This window comes from Toxorhynchites rutilus, chromosome 1, assembly GCF_029784135.1.
Source record: "Toxorhynchites rutilus septentrionalis strain SRP chromosome 1, ASM2978413v1, whole genome shotgun sequence".
NCBI lineage: Eukaryota > Metazoa > Arthropoda > Insecta > Diptera > Culicidae > Toxorhynchites > Toxorhynchites rutilus.
In genome coordinates this window covers 91,102,361-91,125,300 of record NC_073744.1, presented here as the reverse complement: position 1 = coordinate 91,125,300, position 22,940 = coordinate 91,102,361, and the positions used below count along the sequence as shown (strand labels likewise).

Here is a 22,940-nt window from a genome sequence, read left to right as displayed (position 1 = left end):
GAACCTTTTCAAAAGTTACGCGAGATATATTCTTTTGTTTTTGAGTTGTGATAATCGTCAATAAATGAAGTAGTTGCTCCAATATTGTCGTGCTACACACGCCGCACCGATGCGCAGGCCATTAGTTGAGGCCAACATTGCTCGACAAGACCAATTATGTCGCAAAAAGAGACACTTGAATAAGCAAGAACCATTGACTTGTAGCATGTAGCAAATAGAATAGATAGAATTCCGCCTTAACAGTCTGTAAAATCAAACAAATTTACCGAATTTACGGAAAAACAAAATAGTTGGTCAAATGTCTTCACATCTGGCATCCCTGGCTCTACGCCACTTGTGCAACGTCAATGCAACGAATGTCAAAGATGTACTAAAATTGTTCTAACACAAAGTCTGTACACGTATCTGCTTGTTATGAAGTGTGATAGGTTTTATGCAGATAAATCGTTAATTTTATAGATAAATTCTGATCTACCTAGAGTAAGTGTGTCCAAACTCGTTTCACTTATCCTATTGATCAATCAATAATTGGTTAATAGTTCAAAATATGGGGAACAATTGAGCAATTGAAAAATGGATCGCGAACTAGTATTACAAAAAATAATATTTTAGTCTACAGATTCAATCGATTATCATCTTGCAACTTTTCCACGATGTCTCTTTCGGAAGCTTCATGTTATACTATAATCAACTCTCAGGAGACGGAGCCGTTCAATGAGATGCAGTTGAAGATTGATTTAGGTTAGTTAAATTATATGTCTTAATTACAGGCAAGTAGCGGTTTTTCTCGTTTCAGAAAAAGGCGAGCTGAATGTGAAAATTTATACATTAAAGAGAGTTATTCAACTTCTTTTGAATGGCGAAAGACTACCAAGTTTGTTGATGACTATTATTCGTTTTGTGTTACCTTTGCAAAATCATTCCATCAAGAAGCTTCTGTTGATTTACTGGGAAATAGTTCCGAAAACATCTCCGGACGGAAAGCTGCTCCAGGAAATGATTCTGGTATGCGATGCATATCGTAAAGATTTGCAACACCCGAATGAATTTCTGAGAGGATCTACGCTACGTTTTCTGTGTAAACTGAAGGAGCCTGAATTGTTGGAGCCTCTAATGCCCGCTATCCGAGCTTGTCTCGAACATCGTCACTCTTACGTTAGACGAAACGCGGTATTGGCTATATTCACTATCTACAAGAACTTTGAATGGTTGGTTCCTGATGGTCCGGAATTGATAGCAAACTTCTTGGATTCACAACAGGACATGTCATGTAAGCGTAATGCATTCCTTATGCTACTCCATGCTGATCAGGAAAGAGCGCTAAACTATTTGGCTTCCTGTCTTGACCAAGTGAATAGCTTCGGAGATATTTTGCAGCTAGTCATTGTGGAACTGATTTACAAAGTATGCCACGCAAATCCTGCGGAACGTTCACGCTTCATTCGTTGCATTTACAACCTGCTGAATTCTAGTTCTAATGCTGTTCGGTATGAAGCTGCTGGAACATTGGTAACACTTTCGACTGCTCCAACAGCGATCAAAGCTGCTGTGAGCTGTTATATTGAACTTATTATCGAGGAATGTGACAATAATGTGAAGTTGATAGTGTTGGATCGTCTAATTGCACTCAAAGAAAACGAAAACATGGAGCGCGTCATGCAGGATTTGGTTATGGATATCCTGCGAGTTTTGGCTGCCACCGATATAGAAGTTCGTCGGAAAACGTTGAATATTGCAATGCAATTAGTTTCCTCGAGAAATATTGAAGAAATGGTTTTGGTGCTGAAAAAAGAGGTTTCTAAAACTCACAATATAGAACACGAAGACACCGGCAAATATCGCCAACTGTTGGTGCGTACTTTACACAACTGTTGCATAAAGTTCCCTGATGTTGCTGCTACAGTCATTCCTGTGTTGGTTGAATTTCTTTCCGATTCCAACGAGTTGGCCGCAGCAGATGTTCTTATCTTTGTGAGAGAAGCCATTCAAAAATTTCCTCATTTGCAACCGCTTGTTATTGAAAAATTGATGGAAGCTTTTCCAGCTATCAAATCATCGAAAATTCAAAGGGCCACTCTTTGGATTCTGGGAGAATATGCTACTTCTGTTCAAGACATTCTTGACGTAGTCGCAATAATTAATCGAACTCTGGGTGAAGTTCCGATCGTGGAAGCAGAACAGCGTCGTCTCGCTGGTGAAGACAAAGTAAACGACGAGAATAAAGATTCGAACAACATACTTTCTGGTGTACCAAATAATAAGGTTACATCTGATGGAACATATGCTACACAGAGTGCTTTTATTGTAGCACCGTAAGTATTGATTACGTTTTTTTTCTGATTTCATATTGAGTCTATAAATTGTGCCGTATATTTCAGAGTTACAAAAAAAGTAGAACGACCACCTCTACGACAGTATTTAATGGATGGCGATTTCTTCATCGGTGCAACTTTAGCTTCTACGCTGACCAAGCTTGTACTTAAATACATTGATTTGGAACCAAATGAGAAGAAGCAAAACCGTCTTTGCACCAGTATTATGCTTATTATGAGCTCGATCCTTCATCTGGGCAAGTCTGGATTACCGGCAAAGGCCATAACCAATGATGATACTGACAGGATTTTCCTTTGCCTCAAAACATTGAGTCAGCGAACACCGGAAATAGTGCAAATTTTTAAGCAGTCATGTCGTGAGGCTCTTGCAAGCATGCTGAACGCGCAAAATGAAGAGGAACAATTGGCACTTAAAGATAAACAAAAGAACACCGCCAAAATTCAGCCAGATGACCCAATTACATTTACACAGCTATCAAGCGGAAAAAACGACCAGCTTGGTGAAAACGTATTCGAATCGAGTTTGAACCAGGCTTTAGCTGGAACAAAAAGTACCGCATTTTCTGATGTGGCTTCTCCAAACAATAAGCTCAATAAGGTCACACAGTTAACCGGTTTTTCTGATCCGGTTTACGCGGAAGCATATGTCCACGTCAATCAGTACGATATCGTATTGGATGTACTGATCGTCAATCAAACCAATGACACATTGCAGAATTGTACCCTTGAACTGGCCACTGTTGGTGATCTGAAACTAGTGGAACGTCCCCATCCTGTCGTGCTTGCCCCACATGATTTTTGTAACATAAAAGCGAATGTTAAAGTATCATCGACGGAGAATGGAATTATTTTTGGCAATATCGGTAAGAAACTTTCACACTTTATCGTTAACATCATCATTAGCTATTATTTGTATCATGAAATCACTCTTGCGATATAATATTCATCCAGCGCTCGTGGCAATTTTCTGTATACTAGGTCCGCTTATAGATGATTCATACAGCATCATAGTATACGGTGTTATTTTCATGTCGTGCATGCGAATCTCGGTGTATAACTGATATGTTTTGATAGGTTCTCGAAATAAATTGCATCAGAAAACAATTGAAACAGAAACAACCCTTCAGTAAACATCAGAATTATCTTCACAGATTTATTTTGAATGGAGTTTCAACCTGTGTGTTCCGGATAGGAACCGCATACTCAGTTGCAGGGTTAATGATCTGTTTGTTAACAGCCATCTGATTCTTCAGACAAAGTTCATAGTTTCTGCCAACCAACGAATACAACGACCAGAGCAGAATATTGCATTTCGTGACGATTTTTTTAACGTGAAACCTGAAAATCAGATGACTGTCCAGAGTGAGTCCTAAGTAGACCACTTCGTTGGATCAATCGTTAAATGAGTCATCGATCCGAATTCTAACGTTTGCAGTCGAAACAAATCTAGGAGATCGCGAATGCGGGAATAGAATTGCCTAAGTCTTCTCTGCATTGATAACAATTTTTAAACCATTGATAACATTGATAACAATTTTCATCCTGCAATTTGCGAGATGACGTGACCTCAAAATAACATCGCAGTGTCATCGGCAAATTGGGAAAATATCCCATCACCGGGAAGCGATGGGATGTCCGCAGTATAAATGTTGTATAGAATGGGGCCAATGATACTTCCTTGGGGCACACCTGCATATATTTTGAAATGCTCTGAGCACACATTATTCAGGGACACCCGAAATAGGACTATCGGAGACATGAATTCAAATTTAGTTTACTCAAATACAAAAAATAACATGGAGTTGAAAATGTCTCGTTGTGCAAAGTCAAATATGCCCTTTCAAATGCCGCTAATAAACATTTTTTATGTTTGCCCCAGACAGAACGACAAACAAATGAAGAGAGCGTATTTTTGGGGAACAAATATCAATAACCTTGAGTAGAGTTGCAGGGTGTCGACTACTTTGAAAATTCTTGAAAATCAGGGAATATCAGGGAATTCGAACAATGTTAGGGAAAATTGGTACAAAAAAAAAGTTTTATTTGACTAGTTTTACTCTCTGTAGGTTTTTCAGTATGTTGTTTGCTTTTGCCTGTAGGTGAATTTAGACCTTTCGAAGGGTAAGCAGCGCTAAAGTAGACGAATTTTTTACTTGCATTTAGCATCAGTATCTGCAGTTCAACTTCAACCAATTCCTTTTTTTCTTCGAAAACTATTGATAAATTCATTCTCAAAAACCATGCTATCAAAGCTGAGATTCTGTGGTGCCTAGAATCAGTTATGTGTCATAAATCACTCCGCACTGCTGAAATATACATGGTTGTATTGAAAAGAATGTTTCATTACAACCAGAGAGCTGAGAAGGTCTGCCTAGGGCGTGATAAAATGAGCTTTATGATGATGTTTGGCTCGATGAAACTTTGTAAGCTATACATTGTCGTTGGTTTTGGAGAATCTTTGAACAAGACTACAGAGAGGCTACAGATGCATCTGAGTGTTAGATTTTGGGATGAAGAAGAGAAAGATTTGGCAAATCGTTACATGACGTCAATGTTCTTGGGACGTTCTCAAGCATCAGAGATCAACCTGCAGCTTTTAAAGAGGCCTGGGAATTATACATTTGAACAATCTTCTTCTTGTTCGATGGACGGTACGAACGTGAATTGGCCATATTACGCGAGCTGCAACTGGTCTTTCAAAATGGAGAAAAAAACAGGGTTTAAAGCTTATGGAGCGTTGATGTATCCTGGAAATGTATCATTGACTCCGAAAAAATAGAGGGAAAATAATTCGAGAAGCCTTTGGACTATTGGCTATTTTGATATTGGACAGATTTTGGAACTATTAGTTGAGCTCCAGCAGACTTATCACTGAAACAATGTTTCTAGCAATGTTCGAGCCGTTCGCCGCGAATAATTTATCTCAGTGCATCAGCAAATTCACCCCGATGAATTTATCAACACATCGCTGCACGCAGTACCATCATGACAGCGAGAAACTGCAGCCGCACGAGGCGAAGAAAAAAAGTGGCTATATTTGGAATTCTTCACTGTGCTTTCGATGCGTATAGACGTGAATTTTAAACAATCAAATATTCAAATGTAATTTTAGAGAAATATAGTTTAGAAACTAGAAAAGAAAGTTATTTTCCATCATGATGTGCGATTCCGTGATTCCGTATTAAGTTCCGTGGTATAAATTAAGGAAAAATGTTAAGTCGTGAAAAATTACAGTCCACTCGTTAATTAAGCAACATATTTTGGTCCAATCGAACTGGATTGAGTGCAGTGAAATGACTCTGACTGTTCCGGATAAAGAATCGGAAGTGAAGAAGTGGTTTCGAATTCCGAAATAGTCGGAAATTTGTTAAGAAAAAATAAATGCGGTAATGGTGTGTGCATTCATAGCCGCCATTGAAGTTAAGAAAAGCGACGTAGCCATTTTTCTGTGAAGTTGAAATTATGGTGTGCGGTCGCCATTTTGAGAAGTGAATTATAAATTGAAGAAAATTGACTCTTCGAGCAATTAAGTGCTCAACGAAGTGAAGTTGGTTTAAGACCCTCTATTAAGTGAAGTTGATCATCACAAAGCTGGTGTTCCGATTATTCCGCTGTGTCCAGTAGTGTACAGTTGCGTGAGCATAGACTTATAGTTCCACAGTGGGATTTTGGAAAAACTCTGAGTGAAGTACGTTGTTGAGAAGCCAGTGTTTCTGTAATTCACAGGTAATCCAGTAGTGTACAGTTGTGCGAGCATAGACTTGGCTGTGCTCCCAGCCACCACAGAGCATAGTGTAGCATGTCGGAAAATAGTGTTTCGAAGCAGCAGCAAACCGGAAAATCTGTAACTAGTTCTGCACTTGGGCAGTCTAATCAGAGTTCCTCTACTCCCTTAAGCAAGAAGGAAAAGAAGAAGCTTAAGTTAATGGAAAAGTTGGCCTCAATGGAGAACATACAAAGAGTTGTTCGCCGTCGTGGCGCAGCTAAAGGTAAGGTGACTCGTATTTTAAATATAATTCGCCCAAATGAAAAGGAAGTAGTCCAGCTGACGGAAGCTGAGATTAAGGTATACCTGAAGAAGTTGGAGGCAGCGCATAAAGATTTTAACGATGCCCACGACGAAATTATGAATGTGGTTTCGGTTGATGACTACGAACAACACGAACAGCAATACGAGGAGTTCGATATCCTTCACGATTCCGTTGCTATTTTATTGGAGGATCAGCTCACCAGGAACAATGCAGCTGTAGCGGCAGCCGCTGCGGCCATGAACGCGAGAAAAGATCATCAAACCCAGCAGGCGCCGGTTGTAATCCATCAACCGCTTCGCATACCAATTCCCACATTCGACGGCCGTTATGAGAGCTGGCCAAAGTTCAAGGCCATGTTCAAGGATCTTGTGGATAAGGGTCCAGATCCGCCAGCAGTTAAGTTATACCATTTGGACAAGTCTCTGGTAGGTAATGCAGCGGGTCTAATCGATGCCAAGACAATCAACGAAGGCAATTATGCCCACGCGTGGAAGGTCTTGGAAGAGAGGTTTGAGAATAAGCGTCACGCTATCGATTCTCACATTCACGGTCTGCTGAATCTTAAGCGCATGACAAAGAAGAGCCATGTAGAGCTGCGGAGTCTGGTTGATGAAGGCAGTAAGCATGTGGAAGGTCTTAAGTTCCTGGAGCGAGACTTTAATAGAGTAGGAGAGGATTTCGTGATACATCTACTGGCAGCTGCGTTACACAACGATGTGCGTCACACGTGGGAGACCACAATTAAGCACGGTGAACTACCTGACTACAACGAGATGCTTAAGTTCCTGAAGGAGCAAGTTTTCATCCTGGAGAGAGTCGAGGCTAGTAACCAAAGGACCTCGAAGTCCGTGTTTGCAGTCAACAAGCCTGTAGTGCAGAAAGCCCATACTGCCGTCTCATTAAGCGAATCGGAAATTAGTTGCGATTTTTGTGGAAAGGTTCATGCCAATTACCAGTGTTCAGAATTTAAGGCTCTTTCTGTGTCTCAGAGATTGGTTAAGGTAAGAGAGAGAAATGTTTGCTTTAATTGTCTCAGGAGGGGTCATCGTAGTATCAATTGTTCGTCGGAGAAATCTTGTCAAAAATGTAAACGTCGCCACCATAGTCTTCTTCATGCCGAGGAGAAACCTAATCAAGTCCAGAATCCACCAATTAAGTCACCCCCGAAGCCAGTAGCGGAAAGGGAAGATTCATCCACATCGACTCTGGCGACTGCCACATGTTCAAGCCTGGCTAGCCGCATGCAGCAAGTGCTGTTGCTTACAGCGGTGGTTGATGTATTGGATAAAAACTACCAGCCGCATTCGTGTAGATTATTGTTAGACAGTGGTTCTCAAGTGAATTTAATTACACGTTCTCTAGCGAATAAGTTGGGCTTGAAGCTGGATTCATCGAACTTCACAGTAATCGGGGTGAACAGTATGAAGACTCAATCATCCAATTGTGGGGTTGTACATCTTTCATCGAGGTACAAGGATTTTCAAGCGAAGGTAAAATGTCTTGTGACTGCCAAGGTGACATCAGATCTCCCATCATCGATCATCAACATCAGTGCATTGGAAATTCCTGCTGAATTTCAGCTAGCAGATCCGAACTTTTTCCATCCAAGTAAAGTGGATATGCTCCTGGGTAACGAATGGTTTCTTAAGTTGTTACTACCCGGAGAGTTTTCGTTGGCTCATAATCTTCCCATACTTTGTGAGACGCAATTTGGCTGGGTTGTCGGTGGAGTGTATGATGAAAGTTTGGCATTTGATGGAATAGTCTACTCGCACACCGTCACGATGGATGAATTAAGTCATACCATACAACGATTCTGGGAAATAGAGGATGTCGTTGGAACTGATGAAGGTGGTAGCGAAGAAGAGGAATGTGAAGAGCACTTCAAGGCAACCTATCGTAGAGACGCTTCCGGACGATACATCGTCCAACTGCCTTTAAAAGAGTCCGTAAGCGAGTTGGGAGATTCCAGACCACTTGCATTAAGAAGATTCTATGCGCTAGAACGAAAACTTTCGCAGCATCCAGATGTATGGAAGCAATACCAAGACTTTATGGATGAGTACGAGAGTCTTGGTCACTGCAATGAAGTGGATGTAAGCAAGGATCCTACAGATATCAGAAAATGGTATTTGCCTCATCATGCGGTTCTGCGACCTTCGAATACAACTACTAAGTGCCGCGTTGTGTTCGATGCGTCTGCAAAGGTATCTGGTCGGTCGCTAAACGATGTTATGAAGATTGGTGCTAACAACCAAAGTGATTTGCAGTCTATATGTCTTCGGTTTCGTTTTCCACTAAATGTTTTAGCTACCGACGTGGCAAAGATGTACAGACAAATCCTCGTCGATCAACGACATACGCCGCTATCTCGAGTATTATGGAGGAAGAGTCCTTCCGATCCGCTGCGTGTCCTAGAACTTACGACAGTAACCTATGGCACAGCTTCCGCCCCGTTTTTGGCAACGCGAGCACTTTTGCAACTGGCTATCGACGAAGGCTCTAAGTATCCGGTGGCTACAAACATCGTTAAGAACAATTTCTACGTGGACAATGCTTTGTTCGGGTTTGACGACTTAAATGAAGCAAGTGAAGCTCAAGTGCAGTTAATAGATTTACTCAAGGCAGGTGGATTTCATCTGCATAAATGGGCTTCTAATCATCCTGAGTTGCTGAAACGGATTCCGGAAGGCGATCAGGATGAACTTGTCAGCATTGACGAAAATGGTTCAAATGAGGTGATTAAAACGTTGAAATTAATGTGGAACCCCGCTCTGGATGTTATGCAGTTCGTTTCCGTCTCAACCGTGTGTGAAAACAGTGTAACAAAGCGACAAGTGCTGTCGCTCGTGTCGAGAATGTTCGACCCGTTGGGTCTTGTGGCGCCGGTGATTCTTATCGGCAAACTTCTGATGAAAGCCATATGGAAGGAAGAATTGGGATGGGACGATGAGCTCACGGGTGATTTGAAGGGAAAGTGTAATAAATTATTAAGTGCTTTAAGTGGAGTTAGCAATCTCCAAATTCCTCGTCGTGTTGTGGTCAATGGAGCCGTTGCATTTGAGCTGCATGGATTTGCTGATGCAACTTTGGAGGCCTACGGTGCCTGTATATACGTCAGGTCAATTGTACCTGAGGAAGCAGCAGTGGTGAAGTTATTGTGTGCCAAATCGAAAATCGTTCCTAAAACAGTGTTGACCATTCCAAGAAAGGAGCTTTTAGCAGCGCTTTTGTTACACAGATTGGTGAAGAAAATGTTAGCTGTATTAACGCTGCCCTTTCGAGACATTTGTTTGTGGTCGGACAATCAAGTGGTGTTAGCTTGGCTGAAGTAAAACCCGGAACGTTTAGAAGTGTTTGTACGAAATCGGGTTAGTGAGATAAACTCTACCGGTTCACAATTTAAGTGGAAGTATGTGGATACGCTGGAAAATCCAGCCGATGTAGTGTCGCGTGGCCAATCTGCTGACGTTCTTAAGAGTAACGATCTTTGGTGGAGTGGCCCATTGTTCCTGCGCAGCGAGGAATATCAGATGGTGGTTCCAGAGCTTCTACCTGATGAAGATGTTCCTGAGATGCGGCGAGCCACTGTAGCTTCAACGATTGTGTCATTGGAGTATTTGCCGGTGTTCCATAAGTTCGAGTCTTTTCGAAAGCTGCAACGAGTTCTGGCATACGTCTTGCGTTTCTGCCGGAATGCAATGGAGAAGGTGGTCAAGAGGAGAATCACTGGCCGATTTCCCAGTGTGTTTGAAATGCGAGAGTCTTTAAAAGTCATAATCAAGGTAATTCAGCTGCGGCACTTTGGTAAAGAGATAGTCATGATGATGTCCGGTGAATACAGTGAAAGGTTTTCTAAATTGAATCCTTTTTTGGACGTTGGTATGATTCGCGTCGGCGGACGACTGCGACATTCAAGTCTTCCTTATGGAGTTAAGCATCCGTGGATCTTACCAAATAAGGATGAAATCGTTCAACGATTGAGATTGAGACAGCACATCGTGAGAACCTTCACATTGGCCCATCTGCTTTGCTGGCCCAGATTCGTCGTCAATTCTGGATTTTAGGAGCCCGTTCAGCTGTTCGCAAGGTAACAAAGAATTGCGTGCAGTGTTTTAGACTCAACCCTCCGTATGCTGGTCAGTTCATGGGAGATCTTCCCATGGCAAGGTGCGATAAGGCTCCGGCTTTCATAAGGGTTGGCGTGGATTTCGCGGGTCCTATACTAATCAAGCAGACTGGAAGAAGGCTAGCACCTGTCAAGGGATACGTGTGCGTCTTCGTTTGCATGGTCACTAAAGGCATTCATTTGGAGGTAGTAGAAGATCTGTCAGCCGATGCGTTTATAGCTGCCCTACATCTATTTGTTTCTCGTCGTGGTGTCCCCGAGCAGATATATTCGGATAATGGGACAAATTTCGTAGGTGCGCGGAATGAACTAAACGAACTGTATCGTCTTTTCAAGCAGCAAGATACTGACTTCAAGATATTCGAGTTCTGTCAACCCTGGCAGATTGAATGGAAAATGATTCCCCCAAATGCACCGCACATGGGCGGGATCTGGGAGGCAGGCGTGAAGAGCTTCAAGACCATTTTTAAGAAGAAGTGCCAATCAAGCCTCCTGACGATGTCCGAGTTTTCGACCTTGCTCTGTCAAATCGAAGCTCAACTCAATTCTCGGCCTTTATACGGTCCTTCTGATGATCCGTCGGAATTCGAGCCGTTAACCCCAGACCATTTTATGATCGATCGTCCTGTGACTGCCATTCCAGAGCCTAGTTATGATGGAATCCCGGTGAATAGACTTTCCAGATGGCAGTATGTCCAGCATCTGCGTCGAGAATTCTGGAAGCGCTGGTCTGAAGAATACCTCTTGGAGTTACAGGTCCGACAAAGGTGGAATAAAAGGAAGGAAAACATTCTACCTGGAACAGTGGTGATTATCAAGGATGATAACTTACCTCCTCAGAAATGGAGGTTGGGGAAGGTCGAATCAACCTGTGTGGGAGCAGATGGATTGATCCGTGTGGTGGATGTTCGAACTAAGGCGGGTTTGCTGAGACGGCCAATTCATAAACTGACGCCTTTACCTATCCTGAACAACCTTGAGATCAGAAAGGTCTAGATTCCCGCGGGGGAGGATGTTCGAGCCGTTCGCCGCGAATAATTTATCTCAGTGCATCAGCAAATGCACCCCGATGAATTTATCAACACATCGCTGCACGCAGTACCATCATGACAGCGAGAAACTGCAGCCGCACGAGGCGAAGAAAAAAAGTGGCCATATTTGGAATTCTTCACTGTGCTTTCGATGCGTATAGACGTGAATTTTAAACAATCAAATATTCAAATGTAATTTTAGAGAAATATAGTTTAGAAACTAGAAAAGAAAGTTATTTTCCATCATGATGTGCGATTCCGTGATTCCGTATTAAGTTCCGTGGTATAAATTAAGGAAAAATGTTAAGTCGTGAAAAATTACAGTCCACTCGTTAATTAAGCAACAAGCAACATAAACAAGTTTGCGTCCAATGATCCGAAAAATGAAGAACTGGTGCATTTTTGGAAAGGACAGGTTAACATAGCTCTTTTTACTAAAAATGGTCTTCTGTCTCTCGTGAAAAAAGCCCAACGTTGAGAGTGCTTAACAGCGAATGTTTATATGAAAACAGGCAGAAGTAAACGGTAGTGCTGCGCGACAAGTTTATGATGCTGTAGTTCACTGTAGAAGGATAACATCAATAAAAATGTTGAGCTAGTTGATTCAACCAGTTCGAAATTCTCATTCTCTTTATCATTAATGAGACGGCTACGGGGAGAAGAAGCGAAATCTCTGGAGGTAAAACGAAGAAAATGTGGGAAAACACAAAGAAGGGAGCCGAGAGATTGCAAGATAAAACATTTCGTTAAAATCTTAACAGTTTTATTATATTGATCCGAATCAAAATGAAAATATCTCATTCTGTACTAGTATTTAAGACTCCGTCAAGATAACTTTGAACTGTTTATGTAAATCCATTTTGTTCTTTTATGAGACTTCTCAGTCGTCGTTTAACTTAATCAAATTCATTGTCTAGGCTAACTAAATGTTTTGGGTACTACAGGTAAAGTACTATTAGAGAATTTCATTACTAGTCTACATCTGGAATTCTTCTGATAAATTACTGGAAAATCAGGGATTTTTGTTCGGATTTTGAGCCGACACCCTGAGTTGAGATATTGACAAGTTCTATGTCGTAAAATGTTTGTCTTAGTAAGTTCTAAAAGTCTTCCTAAATTGAAAATATGAAAGATAACCCGTAAAAACCCGTTTTTTCATGGTGACCCTAATGCAACTTATAAATAAAGCGCTATATCGGTTATTTCGAGAGTTAGAAAAAAACTTTGTTCTACAATGTAGCATAAAATAAATATGGCTAAACATTGCCGAACTATGGTTACCTCCATCTATAAAGATAAGAAAGTTAGATTTTTTATTTCATCGAAAATTTTGGTCACCCTATTTTTGACAACATGAAAATGAGCGCTCTATCATATGTAACAACTTTGTCGAAGACAGTTTTTGTATAGAGAATAACTGTTGAGCTCCACATGCTAATTTCCACTTAAATGTATTTACTGGACCATAGTGCACTGGGTAGTGGTCCGATGGCAGCTCATCTGACAACTGGATCCTCTGGTACGGCCACGTTTATTACGAAGAAATCAATTATCGAATGAACCCCCGATTTGGAGACCCTCGTTGGGCTGTCCGGCGCCAAAATGCTGTAGTGCCTGATCTCGAAATCTTCCGCCAAGATGGTTCCGCCGTTGATTGCCTCACACTTGATGCCGAGCATTCGGATCACCTTCTTCTTCTTAAATGGCACTAACGTTCATAGAGGGACTTCGCCGTATCAACGTAGTATTACCTGCGTCATTTTTCATAGTACTTAGTTGTGATTTCTATGCCAAATAAGGCCTTGGATGAATTCTGAGAGGCAAGCTCTAGAATACGCGTAACCACAGTGCAAGTCGGAGGAAAAAAATCTTTGATGAAAAACTCCCCCGACCAGAATGGGAATCGAGCCCGAACCCCCGGCATGTTAGGTGTGATGCTAACCACTCAGCCATGGGAGCACAGCCATTATGAACAGATCACCTGCGATTATGAATTTAGCTCGCCGCTTCGTCAGCTTGGCTAATTCTTTCCGACAAAAGAGCGGCTCTGCCATCACGTACGCGGGCTTGTTTGGGACAGTAGGCCGCAATGACGATGACTGGTCCACGCGTAGTGCTGATCTCGGCTCCGATTGCACGGAACACGGCGTGATCTGGAAGACTGAAATTGTTTTCCGGCTTTGGATGTGTTTCGACCAGCGCAACCACATCGATGTTTTTGGCTCGAATAAAATCAATCAATTCCTCGCATTTGCCTGCTACATAGCAGGTGTTCCAGAGTTGGATGATGATCGCGTTAGTAGCCATACCGGATGAATAGAGCACGGAGCTGCTCTTGTGACATTTGGCGATTTTGGTAGGCATCTTGCCGATGATTTTGAGCAGCTGCTCCATGGTGAATTTGTCATTCGAAATAAGTTCGTTGTTCATATCTTCCTGCTGTTGTTTAGGATGCGCAACATATGGCTGGGAGATTCTGGTCCTTGGATCCAATTGCCTTGAACCAGCTGATGGAAAGGCACTTGAATGAGCAGCAACGATGGTTTCCGACCCAGCTTTGGTTGGTCGGTGTAGAATCAGCTGGTGCAGTGCTGTTGGCGTGCAATACGAGATAGTTCTGCACGTTTATCGCTGGCGGCGAAGCGGTGTCCCGCTTTCTTGCTGGTTGGTTCGATACAGATGCCTTCTTTCAGAACGATCTGATATTCTGAAATTCCATGGATATCCTGCTTCATGGACAAATCAAAATGCACAGAGAAATTGATATAGTTAGGAAAACAAACACGGTTGAGAATATGCGAAGAAGGAACAACCTGCATGAGAGACAATTAACGATATGAACTCATGAATCCGGAGCGAAAATTTAGCTCGATTATCTGCTCAAAATTTCGTATCACCAATGGGTTCATAACCTTACACCGAATGAGGAATCGAAGAGATAATAAATTGAAACGATTTTTAAGTGGGAGTACGCATGCCAAAACCTCGAGACTCTTGGGGTGTGTTGGCATACATCCCAATGCATACGGAGACAAAGATTCTGAATTCGCTCGGGTTTAAAGAGGTGTGTTTTGACAGCTGATTTAAAACATAAACTGCTATACTTCATCACTGAGAGCATAGTTGTTCGATACAATATTATAAGATCTTCGGGATGGGCTCCCCACCAGATACCGGCAATTGTACGGAGAAAGTTTACTCTTTGTTGGCATTTTCGAACCAATTCCAAGATATTTGAATGATATGGCATGAGTGATCGGTTTACCCAAAAGTTGGAGCTTTGGTTTTGCTTGACTATGCTTTCTAGAAAAGAAGACCATCTCTGTTTTCTCCGTGGAGAACTCAATCCCTAAAACAATGGCCCAGGTAGATATTGTTCAAAGTATCTTGTAAGGGTCCACCACTCCATCATCTGCAAGTTGTCTTAGGCTGCAATTTTGCGTAAGGCAATTGTCAATATCGCTATCGTAGAAGTTGTACAGAAGGGGGCTTAACATTAAACCTATAGATGTATCATGTAAAGTACACCGGGGCAAGTTGAAACGATTTTTCCAAAGTTATCTTAAAAAATCACTAAATCACTAAATTGAAATCTGTTTGCAGTATATACAGGGTATGACAGATGATTTCGATTTAAAAAAAAATAGGAATTCACACTGGATGTTTCGAAAAATGCTTCTCGAACTATCTACAACTGACTTAAGAAACACTAAATTGAAGGAATTACATTTGGAAAAACATGGTTCTGGTACACGTGAGATGTGGGGGAGTAGTCTTACACACACAATGGACACTACATACTAGGAATTAATGTATGAAACAATAACATCAAGAATACTATTTTGGACGCTTTCATGTCAGAGTAGAGCCACTCGAAACGGCCACTAATGAGGTTTATGGGATCATTCAAATATTCAAGTATTACGTAATGGGCTCATTGTATATTCCGTTTTTCAGTATACGATACCACTGGATCATCGAACGTAATCGTATTGAACACAATCCATATTGACATTATGGATTACATTTTGCCGGCAAGCTGCACCGATACTGAGTTCCGCACTATGTGGGTCGAATTCGAATGGGAGAACAAGGTATCGGTGAACACAACTCTTACTGATTTACACGAATACTTGAAGATGTTGCTGAAATCAACCAACATGAAATGTCTGACACCCGAGAAGGCACTTTCCGGTCAGTGTGGCTTTATGGCGGCCAATATGTATGCAAGGTATTTGATGAATAGATCGAACGATTCTGACACTTGTCGGTAACTTCACACTGGATTGTTTCAGATCAATTTTTGGCGAGGATGCATTGGCTAACTTGAGCATTGAAAAGCCGTTTGATCGGTCGGATGCTCCAGTTACCGGCCATATCAGGATACGCGCTAAAAGTCAGGTAGTTTCTAATGATTATTGTAGGTTTTGCACATAAAAGTAACAAATGTTATCTTACAGGGAATGGCTCTTAGCCTTGGCGATAAAATCAACCATACACAAAAATGTCTACAGGAGAAGTTAGTTACGGCCTGAGAAGGGCACATTCCCACTAATTGTTCGCATCTAATAATAGTTTTATTCTCACTATGTACTATTGTATGCAATATGTGGTGAAATCTACAATTCTTGTGATCTAACAACTATCTGACGGTATGCAAAATAGATATTCCGAGAAAACTAATATCCGCGAATGACCTTATTCTTTAACGTGAAAATATTGATTTATAATCAAGTGAATATTATTTAGCTATTAGTTTCATTGATTGAAAGAAATCCATTTTCAACTCAACTCAAATTCAAATTCCAATTTCAGGTCAAATCTCTAGTCACAATGGTTTTTATGTTATTACTTTGGCGTGCCACGAAAAAGTGAACCATTTCTTAAGCTGCAATTCCATCGAGGTAACCACTACGAGGCAATTGTCGTTGCTTCTTGGGGTACTTAAAGCAAAAGTTTTGAAATGGCGACAAAAGAATAGTGCTTGCGTGAAAAAATTTTACACGAGTACTTCGAAAATAAGGATTTGTCGCATCATGCCATAGTAAAAAGGTTGGGAATCGCGAATTCCACGGTGTATGGTATCATACACGGTTCGAAGAACGTCTGACTGATGATCGAAAGCGAAGATCCAGAAAAAAGCCGTCAGGTCGATCACAAACGCGTGAATGGGGCATTTCAACGGAAACCGAGCGCCTTATTGAGTTGTGTCCAAGCAAACCATTTGTCATGACAATTGTCATGCGTAAATGCGAAAACAGAATAGAAACATACGGTATGAGGCATGATGTCGACGCCACCTCTCTCAGTTTCTATTCTGTTTTCGCATTTTCGCATGACAATTGTCATGACAAATGGTTTGCTTGGTTGTGTCTATATAAGCATGTGAGCAAGAATTTAGCGCAGTATATAAAAAATCGAGCTTGACTACGTATGTTTAAGCTTTAGAAGACCCCAAACCGTGACAAGAAACAGAATACGGTCGCAAAATGCCATGCCCAGAAATTGTACGACCAGAACCTAATGAAACCACACTGCCACGTAATTGATGACGAGACATATGTGAAGGCGGATTTCAATCAGATTCCAGGAAACTTGTATGTGACTGCCGAGGATAAGTTGGATGTTCCCGAGAACCTCCGGACACAGTCTTTTCTGTCTTCGACATCTTTGTCGAAGTTCGCCAAGAAGTTCTTAATTTGGCAAGCGATTTGTACTTGCGGAAAGCGGAGTACCTTTTCGTTATCGTAAGCACCATGAGTGGACAGGTGTATTTGGAAGAGTGTCTCCAAAAACGGTTTCTCCCTCTACTGAAGACTCACGATGGTCCGACGATCTTCTGGCCGGATTTGGCAGCATGCCACTACACGAAGGACACGTTAGAGTAGTATTTGGCGTATGATGTCGATTCTGAACGATTCTGATCTGAACCCTCTGTTATCTCCTTCAAAGCAACAACAAACAGCTTTCGAATTGTGCTCCGAAAAATATTCTTTTACGGTTGAAATACGCGCTCAAATTTATCGATTATATTCCCCACAGTACTCTACGCGTTGATTACCGGTGTTATTTCGGTTTTATCGTGCATACATACTCGGCAGTTAATACATTACTATTGTTTCTGCCGCATTACTCATCGTAGCTGCCATTGTATCCCATTTTGTGTCTATAAACAACGGGCGAACACACTGCGTTCGAGTAACAAGCGAGTGAAAAAGGATGACGAAAAAATGTTCTGCTTCGCACTGCTTCACTACATCGGTCCGGAGCAGCAAAATTACGTGTGCCAGATGTAGGAAACCGTTGCATCTGAAGTGCGTCGGATTGGCAGCAGTGCAGTACAAAGCTCTTAGTGACATTCCCGGTGCTGAGTGGTTCTGCCCTGCTTGTCGGAACTCGCCGTTTGACTTCGACCAGTCTTCGATCAATTCTGCACTGTTACCAAAGCAAGCACAGCCATCGCAAGCCCTGTAATTTATACACATCACTCCACCACAGTCAACGCTATCGCCGCCACCAATGTCCTGGAAAAAGGGTAATGAAGATGGTCGAGTTTCGAGCGACATAGCTTGCGCTGCCATAACTATTTCGCAAATAGTGACGTCAGTCGTTGTGTTTATCTTTGATTGCCCATCGCATCCATGTAAAAATGCTATTTTCAGGAAGTAATTTATCAATTAAAAACAGGAAGTGGGTTATATCTATGGTATAACTGCAAGGGTGACGTAGGACTATCGTTGATTTAGAGATCATTTGTATGAAGTTGAATCTGAATTCATTCTGAATGAATGAATATTTGGAGAACTTCGAAAACGAGAGCGTTACGTTGGAGGCACAAGGTTTTATGCATCCAATAATGGATACGGAAATATCCTACTGATGGGGAAGAATAATCTTCAGAAGCTATCCTGTTGATTGCGATTGATTGAAAAATCACAAAACCTAATGTATTTGGTCACAGTGTTACATGGATAGAAAACATTCAAATAAACTCTTTCACATGAATGTATTTCTAAATTCCTAGAGGAACTGGCAGATTATTTTCCGGATCTTTCTCGATCCAAACGGAAAGAATTCCGTGCGTGTATGTGTGTGTGTAGCGGCTGCTTCGAGATCTTCCCGGGGAACCGTTTGTAGCATCACTCTCCTCCTGATGGATTCCCTTCTGGCCTAAGGTGCACAAACAGGCTCTTGGTGACACCGTTCATCCGCGCTTTCATGATAAATGAAGAGCTTCACCACAACAGCGACAACATGCTCCAATCGCTGTTCAATTAGAACTGAGTGGATTTCCGAGCGGCGCTCGCTTATATACCGATTGGTGATCTCAATAGCCTATTTTGAAAGCAAATTTAAGACTATTGAAACAAGTTTTTGGATCAGAAAGTAACAAGTATAGAACGCGTAGACATTTTATCTTTCGAATGAAGTGTTTATCATACCATTTCGTTCAGTTGTTTAGGAGCTATTAACACTCAAAATCTCGGTCTTCGGCGTAACGCTTTCGTTTTCGAAACTTTGATTTTACACCCCAGTATAGAAATGAAAGACGTAGTCCTACGTCAAAACGTACATTTTTGTAGAGCTCCCGCTGAATATGAGGCTAATGTGATAGCGTGGAGTGAATATTTGTGAAATCACGTCGAAAAAGACGGACAAAAGTCGATGTGCCATTTTTACTCCCCCACGTTCATAGAAACAAACGAAGTATCATTATTTTACCGTTATGAAGTTGATGTTTCTTAGGCTCTCAGTGTCGGTGTGTATGTTGTGAGATAATAATCGCCAATCAACCAAAATTTCACCGAAAATGTTACTGCTTTCGAGTACTGAGCATACTACTGCTCTCTGGACCTTTTTACCACATGAATACATTGTCATCTGTTAAAAAAACAACCAGTTGAATGATTTCATGAGAATTTTGGCTCAAATTAACATACCGTAAGTACTTTTAACATTGTTTTGTTTCTCCCATATACATTCCATATTGAATGCAAATAATTACGACACGATTTTTCGTTTGTCAATACAGATACACTTCGCCTACTGCTCCACCTCTATATGTACCTCATTGCGCCGCCACGAAATCTGTCGCCTTCACAAGCATTCAAACCTGCTCAAAGCCGATGCGCACTGTCCGAAGCTTACCACCACCCACCGCCATCATCACCACAAGCAACAACACAAAGAAACTCGCCACTGCCAGCTCTGCCAGCACAACCACCACTCCCTCCATTCAACGTCCATTACCACCGCCTTACCATCCGGCCCCCCAACCCGTCACTACGTTGCTGGATCCATCAACATCCTTTAGACAGTCAATACAACAACTAAATGCAGTGATATCGTAAGCTACGTAAGCTAAGGGTGAGAAAGCACGCACAATAAATTACAATATGAGCAATAGTTCAAGTGGTAACAATAGTTCTATACCTCGCTTGGCAATTGCATAATTGCCATCAATTATGAATGACAATAAAAGTAGGAATTGGTTTTATCTTACTAGTTTTCAACCTCATGAAACTGAAATCAATATAATCAATTACATCGCTCACTGCACTCACTGCGAACCCGCTTCGATAGCTTGTCATAATTTGATCCGGATCAATCGTGAAGCCAGACCTCTGACTTACCTGTCGTTCAAACTCAATTTACCTTCAAATATTGAAAATGATCTGCTCTCAGATGGTTTTTGGCCAAATGGAGTCTCTATCACTTCTTTTTTAGACCGACGATCCAATAGTTGGAACCTCAACATTCACCTCATCCGAATCATTCCATTTCCAATGCTACCAATCAACGAACAACGTCGTCCCGACCTTAAGCATTACATCCTCATCCTCCAATCAATAAAACATCTGTTTCACAACCAGCATTCCGGCAGTCGAAACCTACACAACCCGGAAACATACAAACCCTGGTGTGAATGGTATTGTCTGCTATGATATTTTCGCTTTTAAGGAGACTTGGCTCAATTGCAACACTCTTCCCTCACATTTTTTTGGAAGCGCTTACACGGTATTACCTCACGTATGACTCTATCAGACAAGATCTGCCCATAACTGTTTGACTGCAGTACATTATGGAGGCAGCAGCAGACGGCATATGGGTCACTTCAACTTGCGTTCTATCAGCTGGTCCCAAGGTACTTCGGGTTACCTCTATCCCAACCTTGCTCGTTCATCGATGAATCCTGTTCAAAAACATCTTTTGGATGACTATAGCACCGCAGGACTCGTCTAACTCAACTCGTATCACAACTCTAACGGTCGTCTTCTCGATCTCTGCTTTGTCAGCGAGAACTCTCTAATGACATAACCGTATCGAGTGCCACTCCACTAGTGAGGGAATGCCAGCATCATCCACATCTTAACCTGTTCATAAACGAATGTGTTCCATATGGATTTACCTCAACAGGAACTTTAGGAAAACAGACTTCAACAGAATGAATCATTTTCTGTCCTCTGTCACTCGAATGACTTGTTCCGCGACCTGTCCGTTGAAGCATCGGTTGATATTTTTACTTTCATCCTAATCTACGCATTTGACCAATTCACACCTAAGCTAGTTAGTAGAAGACTACTACATCCTCCCAGGTCCAATGCCACTCTCAAACGTCTGAAGTAGATTAAAAGATCAGCTCTCAAAAAACTTTCGCGAAATCAAAATTACTATGGACAGTCATATAACATCGCTTGTAACAATAGATACAAACGGCTTAACAAAACATTGTTCAATTCCTACTTGCATAGAATCCAACAGAATCTCACACTCAACCCTCAAAAATTCTGGTCTCACATCGACGAACAACGGAAGGTAGGTTTTCAGCTGTGTTCACGAATGAAATGCTTGATCCACAACAGGTGTCTGAAGCGGCAGCCAACGTACCACTTCGCCCAGCCATCGGCCCGTATCCACAGATCTCGCTTAACAGTATTGAATCCAGTTGCACTCGTTTAAAATGTTCAACAAATCTGCTGGGTACAGATGGTATAACATCAATTTTTTTAAAAAGGTGTGGCTCTGCAATTTCCCAGCCTTTGGCAACTATTTTTAATCGCTCTCTGTCGTCAGGAACATTCCAGAGTATGTGGAAGAAATCTTTCGTTTTCCCAGTGTTAAGAAAAGGTGATAAACGTGAGATTTCGAACCATAGAGGAATCGCTGCTTTGTGTGCCACGTCAAAGCTATTTGAGCTCACTGTTTTGTACTTTCTCATGCATAACTGCCTAAGCTACGTATCTGAAATTCAACATGGATTTATGCCCAAAAGATCTACTTGCACCAATCTGCTCACCTACACATCCTTCATCATCAAAACCATTGAAGATCGAAAACAGGTCGATGCTGTTCGCGACCCAAAATTAATTTTTAGCTCCTGTTTTGTCATCCCGATTTATGACATTAAATGAGACATAACATAACAGAAAATGTCATGACTCACAAATACTGGTAAGCATTTGTATAATATATATGGTACAGCAATATAAGATCAATACGAGAGAGCGAAACAAAAAAACAAATAACGATCCCCATTGACGTCGTATGGACTTTTTTTTTGGCACAATCCCAAATGAAATGAGAAAAGAAAACAGAAAGAGATGTCTGCACGCATACATACAAACCATTTCTAAGCTTTTGAAACAGCTCATTATTTGCGCAATTGACTCTCCAGAACGCTAAATAGCATCATTTCTGCCAAAGATGAAGTCTCGCGTAACTTTTGAAAAGGTCCAATGAAACATTTTCGTCAACTCGAGAAAAACGAAGTTGAAGACCGCGAATTGTCTTAAAAGTTATCGATCTTTATCGCTCCTCTCACCACTAGCGATCAAGAATAGCTCTCCAAAACCAATCGTAGCTGTTGTTCCGTGATTTGAGTTTAAAGTTGATTCCAAGAAGCGAAAATGTTACATTGGACGTTTTGACTGCCCACGTTTGCACATTGGACTATTACGTTGCACGATAAGAATTTGAAACTAACTACTAAACAACAATCCAAAAATCAGCATTTCGTTCTAAAGACAGATTATTATTGTTATCACCCGTTGAATTGAACTGAAATCAATAACAACTACTGTAAGAAACAAAAACTCAAAACGACCGAAGTACGACTTCGTGTTGTTTTGACTGCTTTGTTACTTCGGACGTTTCGGGCATCGGAGGAAAGTGGCGTCCGAAGTAACAGCCGGGTGCTTAAAATCCGAGTCTGTACATTGGATATTTTTTGTATCGGCGATAAAAAGATGAATAAAATAGATACGTGAACGATTGTTTTTGTAATGCATTCAATGATTGAAGACTAATAGCGTGCATCCATTAACTCGATTTGTTTACATTTGTTACATAGGACCTTTTCAAAAGTTAAGCGAGAAGTGTTTTCTGCCAACGCTTTTTCAGCTGTCTTCGATAAACT

General features: G+C 41.4%; 1 protein-coding gene across 1 annotated transcript; it reads left to right on the top strand.

The window, feature by feature from the left end:
• The first annotated feature begins 354 nt into the window (after window positions 1–354).
• On the top strand, window positions 355–16,272 carry LOC129761469 (coatomer subunit beta). Its single transcript, XM_055759192.1, has 7 exons — window positions 355–480; window positions 613–741; window positions 797–2,312; window positions 2,379–3,196; window positions 15,482–15,755; window positions 15,820–15,925; window positions 15,985–16,272. Exons 2-7 carry the CDS (start codon window positions 654–656, stop codon window positions 16,057–16,059), a joined length of 2,877 nt encoding a protein of 958 aa, XP_055615167.1. The 5' UTR covers window positions 355–480; window positions 613–653; the 3' UTR covers window positions 16,060–16,272.
• Window positions 16,273–22,940: the final 6,668 nt, after the last annotated feature.